This window comes from Nanorana parkeri, unplaced genomic scaffold (genome assembly GCF_000935625.1).
Source record: "Nanorana parkeri isolate BGI_ZX_2015 unplaced genomic scaffold, ASM93562v1 scaffold1237, whole genome shotgun sequence".
Lineage (NCBI taxonomy): Eukaryota > Metazoa > Chordata > Amphibia > Anura > Dicroglossidae > Nanorana > Nanorana parkeri.
In genome coordinates, this window is record NW_017307505.1 from 234815 (window position 1) to 244850 (window position 10036).

The following is a 10036-nucleotide window of genomic DNA, read 5'->3' on the forward strand; positions in this document are numbered from 1 at the left end:
ATACTTCAGCAAACAATTGGGAAGTGTATTCGGCTGGAGAAGAGATATTCCTCTTATTAGCCAAATATTTGACGGTTTGATTTAAATCAGTGGCAGGCCTGTGTGCTGAAATTATTTTGTGGTGACAATGTATCCAGATATAACATTTACATCCACAACCCACCCAAGCCTATACCCATGCAAACCAACCCACCCAAACCTATTCCCAAGCAAATCAACCCACCCAAGCCTATCCTCATGCAATCCAACCCACCCAAGCCAACCCCCAACAAACCAATGTAACCGCCCATGCCTATCCCCATGCAAACCAACCCACCCAAGCCTATCCCCATGCAAACCAAGCCAACCCCCAACAAACCAATGTAACCCCCCATGCCTATCCCCATGCAAACCAACCCACCCAAGCCTATCCCCATGCAAACCAAGCCAACCCCCAACAAACCAATGTAACCCCCCATGCCTATCCCCATGCAAACCAACCCACCCAAGCCTATCCCCATGCAAACCAAGCCAACCCCCAACAAACCAATGTAACCCCCCATGCCTATCCCCATGCAAACCAACCCACCCAAGCCTATCCCCATGCAAACCAAGCCAACCCCCAACAAACCAATGTAACCCCCCATGCCTATCCCCATGCAAACCAACCCACCCAAGCCTATCCCCATGCAAACCAAGCCAACCCCCAACAAACCAATGTAACCCCCCATGCCTATCCCCATGCAAACCAACCCACCCAAGCCTATCCCCATGCAAACCAAGCCAACCCCCAACAAACCAATGTAACCCCCCATGCCTATCCCCATGCAAACCAACCCACCCAAGCCTATCCCCATGCAAACCAAGCCAACCCCCAACAAACCAATGTAACCCCCCATGCCTATCCCCATGCAAACCAACCCACCCAAGCCTATCCCCATGCAAACCAAGCCAACCCCCAACAAACCAATGTAACCCCCCATGCCTATCCCCATGCAAACCAACCCACCCAAGCCTATCCCCATGCAAACCAAGCCAACCCCCAACAAACCAATGTAACCCCCCATGCCTATCCCCATGCAAACCAACCCACCCAAGCCTATCCCCATGCAAACCAAGCCAACCCCCAACAAACCAATGTAACCCCCCATGCCTATCCCCATGCAAACCAACCCACCCAAGCCTATCCCCATGCAAACCAAGCCAACCCCCAACAAACCAATGTAACCCCCCATGCCTATCCCCATGCAAACCAACCCACCCAAGCCTATCCCCATGCAAACCAAGCCAACCCCCAACAAACCAATGTAACCCCCCATGCCTATCCCCATGCAAACCAACCCACCCAAGCCTATCCCCATGCAAACCAAGCCAACCCCCAACAAACCAATGTAACCCCCCATGCCTATCCCCATGCAAACCAACCCACCCAAGCCTATCCCCATGCAAACCAAGCCAACCCCCAACAAACCAATGTAACCCCCCATGCCTATCCCCATGCAAACCAACCCACCCAAGCCTATCCCCATGCAAACCAAGCCAACCCCCAACAAACCAATGTAACCCCCCATGCCTATCCCCATGCAAACCAACCCACCCAAGCCTATCCCCATGCAAACCAAGCCAACCCCCAACAAACCAATGTAACCCCCCATGCCTATCCCCATGCAAACCAACCCACCCAAGCCTATCCCCATGCAAACCAAGCCAACCCCCAACAAACCAATGTAACCCCCCATGCCTATCCCCATGCAAACCAACCCACCCAAGCCTATCCCCATGCAAACCAAGCCAACCCCCAACAAACCAATGTAACCCCCCATGCCTATCCCCATGCAAACCAACCCACCCAAGCCTATCCCCATGCAAACCAAGCCAACCCCCAACAAACCAATGTAACCCCCCATGCCTATCCCCATGCAAACCAACCCACCCAAGCCTATCCCCATGCAAACCAAGCCAACCCCCAACAAACCAATGTAACCCCCCATGCCTATCCCCATGCAAACCAACCCACCCAAGCCTATCCCCATGCAAACCAAGCCAACCCCCAACAAACCAATGTAACCCCCCATGCCTATCCCCATGCAAACCAACCCACCCAAGCCTATCCCCATGCAAACCAAGCCAACCCCCAACAAACCAATGTAACCCCCCATGCCTATCCCCATGCAAACCAACCCACCCAAGCCTATCCCCATGCAAACCAAGCCAACCCCCAACAAACCAATGTAACCCCCCATGCCTATCCCCATGCAAACCAACCCACCCAAGCCTATCCCCATGCAAACCAAGCCAACCCCCAACAAACCAATGTAACCCCCCATGCCTATCCCCATGCAAACCAACCCACCCAAGCCTATCCCCATGCAAACCAAGCCAACCCCCAACAAACCAATGTAACCCCCCATGCCTATCCCCATGCAAACCAACCCACCCAAGCCTATCCCCATGCAAACCAAGCCAACCCCCAACAAACCAATGTAACCCCCCATGCCTATCCCCATGCAAACCAACCCACCCAAGCCTATCCCCATGCAAACCAAGCCAACCCCCAACAAACCAATGTAACCCCCCATGCCTATCCCCATGCAAACCAACCCACCCAAGCCTATCCCCATGCAAACCAAGCCAACCCCCAACAAACCAATGTAACCCCCCATGCCTATCCCCATGCAAACCAACCCACCCAAGCCTATCCCCATGCAAACCAAGCCAACCCCCAACAAACCAATGTAACCCCCCATGCCTATCCCCATGCAAACCAACCCACCCAAGCCTATCCCCATGCAAACCAAAGCAATTCCTGTAGTGAAGAATGGTGATCCACCACTGTATCCCAAGCACAATGCCAACCGGTCTTGTTGTGATATCCTCATGCCACCGCTGCAGTCTTCAGGACCCTTTGAAGATCCTGCTGATGGACTCAGGTGGTGGGAAGTGTCTATGTCATCAGGTGGTGACGTTGGCATCTCAACAAGGATCCTTCCACTGCAGTATAGAAGACTAGGGACATGGCGCAGCACATGACTACTTACCTGAATCTGTGTTCGGGCCAGTTGGTTTGTGTTTTTTAGCTGGGTGGGTCTGGTGTCCCTGGCCATCTTGCTCTGACCCCGTGGTATTTCTTCCGGGAGTGAAGAATGGTGATCCACCACTGTATCCCAAACCCGCTGCCAACTGTTCTTTTTGTGACATCATCATGCCGCCGCTGGAGTCTTCAGGACCCTTTGAAGATCCTGCTGATGGACCCATGTGGTGAGAAATGTTTCATGATGTGGTGACCTTGGCATCTAAACAAGGATCCTTCCACTGCAGTATAGAAGACTAGGGACATGGCGCAGCACATGACTACTTACCTGAATCTGTGTTGGGCCAGTTGATTTGTGTTTTTTAGCTGGATGGGTCTGGTGTCCCTGGCCAGAGTCCAGCTTTAATTGGCATCCTTCCACTAATATTTGTACGAGTGTGAGGGGTACATTAGTCTGTTCCTTTTGGGGGACAGGGACTGATGTGAGTGGACCCGTTGTACTGTATGGCGCTCTGTGCAATGTCCGTTATATGAAACCCGGGAATGATATAAGAAGGTTTTTCAGCAGTCTGTGTTTTTCAAGCCGACTCGCATTGAATTTCCTCCTGTATTTATTTTCGCCCTCCCGTACGGCTCTGAACGCCAAGTTTATGGCTGGATGCTTCCGTCAGTGGCACGGTGTCAGAACGGACAGAAGGCGGCCACACCGCAGTTTACTGTACAGCTGCTTTGATCTATAGATTGCACCAGTTTATTACCGCCGCGGTCTCGTGTGCAATAACTCGCGCGGCTGTAATCTGAAATCCCACATCTGATGGGGAGCTGGTCTGTGACAACACAATAATAGTACTGTGTGTGTGCGAAGGACGGATGGGAACATGACACAACAATCGCAGGCATGCGTGCGTTTTCTTTTGATCTTTCTGTGTATTTTGCCTTTGCCGTGCAAAAAATATTTACTGTTCCTCCTCTCTTGTAGCCTTTCATGCCTACGGAAAAGCTGGGAAAATGCTGGTGGAGACAAGGTGAGCACTGAGATTCGTTGTGAAGGGAACCTGTCATGAGGGCAATGCAGGCACTTAAATAAAATGTTATTTGCTTGGCTGTCGTTGGCTTCAATACCAAGCCTCTGAATAGAATTGTGGTTATCCAAAGACCACAATTCTGTTCTATTCTGTGTCTGGGGGATCCAGTTACCTCCCACCACCCAGAAGCTTGCGGGCAGGGACTTCTGCCAAAAAAGAAGAGTAATAGAAAATGCTTCTCCTGGTTACATCTTGAGCAGGTCAGGTCTAGGCATTTGGTCATGTGATCACAGTAGAAGAGGAGGGCCAGCAGGTCTAAAACTCTGTTCCTCCCAATTTGCAGTGGTCACGTGACCAGTAGGAATGAGCTGGTTCAGACTGAACCTGGTCTAGACCTTGGCTCCTCCAAACCTGGAAGGGACATGGGGCTACCCACCAAATCAGCTGTGGGCCAGGGCATTCCCCAACTCGCAGCTGCTCATAAACCAAAAAAAGGGATGCTTGTGCCGACATCATTGACCCTATATGGCCATATTAGGTCAACGCTGTTGACCAAATGCAGCCAAATTATGGCCAATGACGTCGGAGCAACCCGCTCTTTTGTTTACGTGCAGCTGCGGGTGGGGAATTGCCTGGCCCGACTGACCCTCAAAGAAAGAAATCTGTGTGTTACTACTTCTTCACTATCCACCACAGGCTGGGGTGGTCCTTGACCAAGCTTTCTTTTCAGGTTGAATGTAATGTAATACCACATTATGGGCAGTAGTGGGAGCTGAGGAGCATAGGACATAAATATTTATTGCTTATGCTCCCTCTCTCCATCTAGTGGCCACAATGCGGTATTACATTTGCCCTGAAAAGAAAACATATAATAAGAACACCGATACTAGTATCGGTGCCGATACCGAGTATTTGGGTGAGAACTCGTACTCGCCCAAATGCTCCGATACCTAGCACAAGTACTTCCTGTATCAGGAAGCCGGCCTGCGCATAATTAGAAGCTGCCCGGTTTCCTGATTGGCCAGGAAACGGCTCCATGCTCTCTCGTCACTTGTGATGAGAGAGCATGGAGCCGACTTCCCGGCCAATCAGGAAGCCGGTTAGCGTGCAATGACGCGCTGCCCGGCTTCCCGATTGGTCAGGAAGCTAGCAAAGCCGGGCGCCGTGTAATGACGCAGCGCCCGGCATTCTGATTGGCCGGGAAGCCGGCGTCATGCTCCCTCGTCATCTCATGAATCATAATATTAAGAAAGTGACCTTAAAGCATTAGTTTGTATTGCTTTAGAAAAAATGTGACCTGTCCCTTTAAGAAAAAGTATCGGTAATTGGTATCTGCGAGTACTTGATCAAAAGTATCGGTACACGCACTCGGTCGTAAAAAAGTGGTATCGGTGCATCCCTAGTTTTTACCTTTTATTCAGACAGAACGAACATTCACAGGGTGAATGGCTCTGCACATTGTTTGTGAATAGACCCCTTACTGTCGCACTGCCGGAACTAGAGCAATCATCTGCAGTCCTAAGCATTATTTAGATAACACTATCTAAATAATGCTATTAAATAGACAAGGGGTCTATTTACAGACAGACTGGGGACATGAGGGGAAAATGAACACCAGATCAGGAGGGGTCATTACAGATGCAATTACTATTTTACACTCAAAGTTGGAGTTCTGCTTTAATATTGTCTTTCTTTCCCACAGTATGATCGGACTGATGCTGGGGACCTGCATCGCCTTCTACGTTGTAATCGGAGACCTCGGCTCCTCTTTCTTTGCCCGTTTGCTTGGCCTTCAGGTAAGTTTGTTAAAGAGGAACACTTCAAAAAGGAGGTAAAAGGGTCTCGGTAAAACGACAGCGAGAACCCTATTTTGTAATGAACGCGGCACGTTGCTGCTTTGCCCCATTTTCTGTACATTTCACTAAAGGGGAAATAATTTTCATTTTCTAATACGGTTCTGGGCGTATATATCTGGATGAGCACGCTGATAATAACGTTGCAGCTGGAACCTCTGAGCTCCTTGTGTTGTTAAGTGGAAGCACATGTTCTGGCTGTATGACTGGACTTTTTCCCTCGTGAACTTTCTGTGAGTTTGGCCACCCTTGAGCTCATGCAGTGCCAAAGGAGAGGGAAAGCAAATAGGTCAGGGATGCCCCCTGATGCCAAGCTGCAAGACGTGACAGTCCCACTGTACTGGGGGGCCTCCATCTCACGATGTCAGTGTCTGCAGCCTAGAATCACATTGTCCTCCGTTAGTTGAATCTCTTCGCTCAATTGGGTGTGGCTGGGCCCTCTCCGCTGGGGTTTTCACCACGGCCATGAAGGACCTTATGACCCCAATTACCTAGTTGTTTTTATATATTTTTTTTTTTCCGAAGCCCGTGGATGTGCATCTAAACAAACTTCCCCCTGTGAACAAAAAAAGTGAACCGTGAAATCACGGCACACAAAAACGTGCACAAGGGTGCAAGGCCCTTCAATAAAGAAGGGACGTAGATTCCCGACCCCCCGGGGGCGCAAGGCTCCTGACAGGGGTTGAGACTGTTGGTCCACCAACCCGAAGGCCGGCGGACCCCGATCCTTTGGGGACCTGCCGAAACAGGTCCCTCACAGTACTAGGCAGGGGGGCCCTCCCGAAGAGAGACCCCCTCCTGGGTGGGAGGAGACAGAGAACCCTATATAAGGGCACAGATAACAACGGATAAGAACAGATACTACACTTGATCTTAGCCGAAAGACCGAGAAGCGATAGTTGTTTTCATACTCTGATTGCAGAAGTCACCACTGCGCCACCTTCAAGCAGAATCTGTATCAGAATTACCCGTGGCCTTAGCGGCTTCCGAGCCATTGGCTGCGGAGACTCTGATTTTGAGTCACTTGAAGAAACTCTGGGAAATGTTTTTCTCGACCCTTGTAGTGGGGGCTACCCCCACACTGCAAGGGTTAGGCACTCGTTTTCAACTAGGGCAGGGGTAGGCAACCTTTGCTCTCCAGCTGGGCTGAAACCACAAATCCCATCATGCTACTGCCTCTGGGAGTCATGCCTGCGGCTTGCAATGCCTTATGGGATTTGTAGTTTTAGCACCGCTGGAGAGCCGAGGTTGCCTACCCCTGATCTAGGGTGTAAAAAAAAAAAAGTTAGTCACCCGGCTGCTAGAGCGCTTCAGGCAGCCTGGCTCCTCCTGCACTGCAGAGATGGATTTCCCTCTGTGTTCTCATGTCCTATACACTGTGGACTCGACCTGATGATTCAGGGACTTTAGACTGCTGGAGCGGGGGGGGGCTTCAGGGACCGGTCTAATAGACATTCAGCTGTGATTAATGTGAGGAGTATAACTTTTTATTTTTTTATTTTACACCCTAGACGAAAACAAGCACTTAACCCTTGCAGTGCTGGGGTAGCCCCACTGCAAGGGTTGAGAAGAACATTTCCCAGCATTTAACCCTTGCAGTGCGGGGGGTAGGTTGATTTTAGCTTGTGTTCTGCACCCAAAACTACTTTCTTGAGTGGGCTAATCTTTCGAGCATGTGCTAGTGGTGTGAAAAGTGTTCCCCTGTTACTTCTTTTTGCCATTATTGCATTCTCTTTTTTTTTTTATATATCCATATTTGTAGGTGACAGAAGGTTTCCGGATCTTCCTCCTGTTCGCTGTGTCACTGTGCATCGTTCTTCCACTTAGCCTTCAGCGCAACATGATGGCCTCCATCCAGTCTTTCAGTGCCATGGCTCTCATTTTCTACACAGTCTTCATGTTTGTGGTGAGTGTGAAAGTTAAAGCTCTGTCATGCCAAATGTGCATCGTTTCCTTTTCCTCAGTAGCTGCAGCTGAACCCGGGTTGGAAAAGTACTCCTCTCTGCAAGTGCTCGATATAATACAAATCTCTTCTATATCCCATCATCCCTTGTACTCTCTCTGTGACTGCGAATTGTCAAACAGAAAATACATTCATCTTCTCTGGTTTTGGCTCTTTGGGCCAAACAAGTTGTTTAATAAAATATATACAGTGGGGCAAAAAAGTATTTAGTCAGCCACCAATTGTGCAAGTTCTCCCACTTAAAAAGATGATAGAGGCCTGTAATTGGCATCATAGGTAGACCTCAACTATGAGAGACAAAATGAGAAAACAAATCCAGACAAATCACATCGGCTGATTTGGAACAAATTTATTTCCAAATTATGGTGGAAAATAAGTATTTGGTCAATATCAAAAGGTCATCTCAATACTTTGTTATATATCCTTTGTTGGCAATGACAGAGGTCAAACGTGTCCTGTACGTCTTCACAAGGTTGGCACACACTGTTGCTGGTATGTTGGCCCATTCCTCCATGCAGATCTCCTCTAGAGCAGTGATGTAACAGGTGCCATTGATACAGGTAATGAGTGCAGGACAGAGGAGCCTCTTAAAGAAGAAGGTACAGGTCTGTGAGAGCCAGAACTCTTGCTTGTTTGTAGGTGACCAAATACTTATTTTCCACCATAATTTGCAAATAAATTTGTTCCAAATCAGCCGATTATGTGATTTGTCTGGATTTGTTTTCTCATTTTGTCTCTCATAGTTGAGGTCTACCTATGATGCCAATTACAGGCCTCTCTCATCTTTTTAAGTGGGAGAACTTGCACAATTGGTGGCTGACTAAATACTTTTTTGCCCCACTGTATATAAGGGATGTCCCGATACCATTTTGTTAAGACCAAGTACAAGTGCTTTCCCTCAGGTACTCGCTGATACCAATTACCGATACTTTTTCTTAAAGGGACACGTGACATTTTTTCTAAAACAATACAGGCTAATGAGGCAGTAAATAAATAAAGTTAGAGGCAGTTTCTTACCAGGGCTGCGTTTGCGTCTCATCAGGGCTGCATATAGATGTCACCAGGGCTGCGTTTGCGTCTCACCAGGCTGTATACAGATGTCACCAGAGCTGTGTTTGCATATCACCAGGGCTGAGATGGCATCTCATCAGGGAAGTGTACAGATGACATCAGGGCTGCGTTTGCGTCTCACCAGGCTGTGTACAGATGTAACCAGGGCTGCGTTTGCGTCTCACCAGGGCTGCATTTGCGTCTCACCAGGGGAGTGTATAGCTGTCACCAGTACTGCGTACAGATGTAACTAGGGTTGCGTTTCACCAGGGCTGCGTACAGATGTCACCAAGGCTGCGTTTGCATGTCACCAGGGGAGTGTATAGATGTGGCCAGAGTGCATGTGGGGCTCTGCGGGCGGGCACCAGGCTGAACGAATGGGCGACGGGCTGAACTATCAGGTGCCGGTCTTTTGCTGACTCCGGGACTGTTTCTTAAGTGCAGGGCTGTCCTTGGCTGTGTCTGCGTTGGGAAGGAGGAGAAGGAGATGTGGGGCGGGACAGGCACCGCAAAGGACGGGTACCTGCAGGTCCCTAGCAGGCTGCCTTGGTCCACACAAATGCGGGACCTCAACAGCCAATCCGTTTTAAACATGTAAAAGGCTGGCATCGGCCTGTAGTATCGGGGCATTGTCAGGAGTTCAAGTACTCCTGAAAATGCCCAGTATCGGTACCGATAACGATACTAGTATCAGTATTGGGACATCCCTAATAAAAAAAAAATATATATATATTCAGTCTGCATTGCTGTTATATAATTCTTGAGTTTTTAATGGACAAGCTGGGGAAGGACAGTGTAAGGTCGGGATCAAAGTTTTGTTTATACTGCTGAGCCAGTTCCAAGACAAATATGCTTTAAGTCTAAAATTAGAAATTGTGTATCTTTTAATAACCTTAAGGCTACGGTCACAGATGGCGGGGATCAATAAATGAACTTGCTCTTAGCACCATGCGTTACCCAAACAATTCAGATTGCGCTCATAATGCAAAAACTCGGAATCACTCGGTTGCCTTATGAGAAAAAATGCGTATCGTAAGGACAGCTGCAGAGATCTAGAGATACAGGTAGCTGAAGCTTTATAATGATCTAAAAATGTTATTCAATACACATCTGCAGGCAAAGCTCCCCCCCCCCC

The 10036-nt window shown here is 49.0% G+C and overlaps 1 protein-coding gene across 1 annotated transcript in view; it reads left to right on the plus strand.

Moving 5' to 3' along the window:
• SLC38A10 (solute carrier family 38 member 10) overlaps positions 1-10036 on the plus strand; it is an 86031-nt gene that overhangs the window by 5727 nt on the left and 70268 nt on the right. Inside the window, exons 3-5 of the mRNA XM_018568730.1 lie at positions 3990-4035; positions 5738-5831; positions 7651-7794. Coding sequence (XP_018424232.1) covers positions 3990-4035; positions 5738-5831; positions 7651-7794 — 284 coding nt within the window. The remainder of the gene's footprint in view (positions 1-3989; positions 4036-5737; positions 5832-7650; positions 7795-10036) is intronic.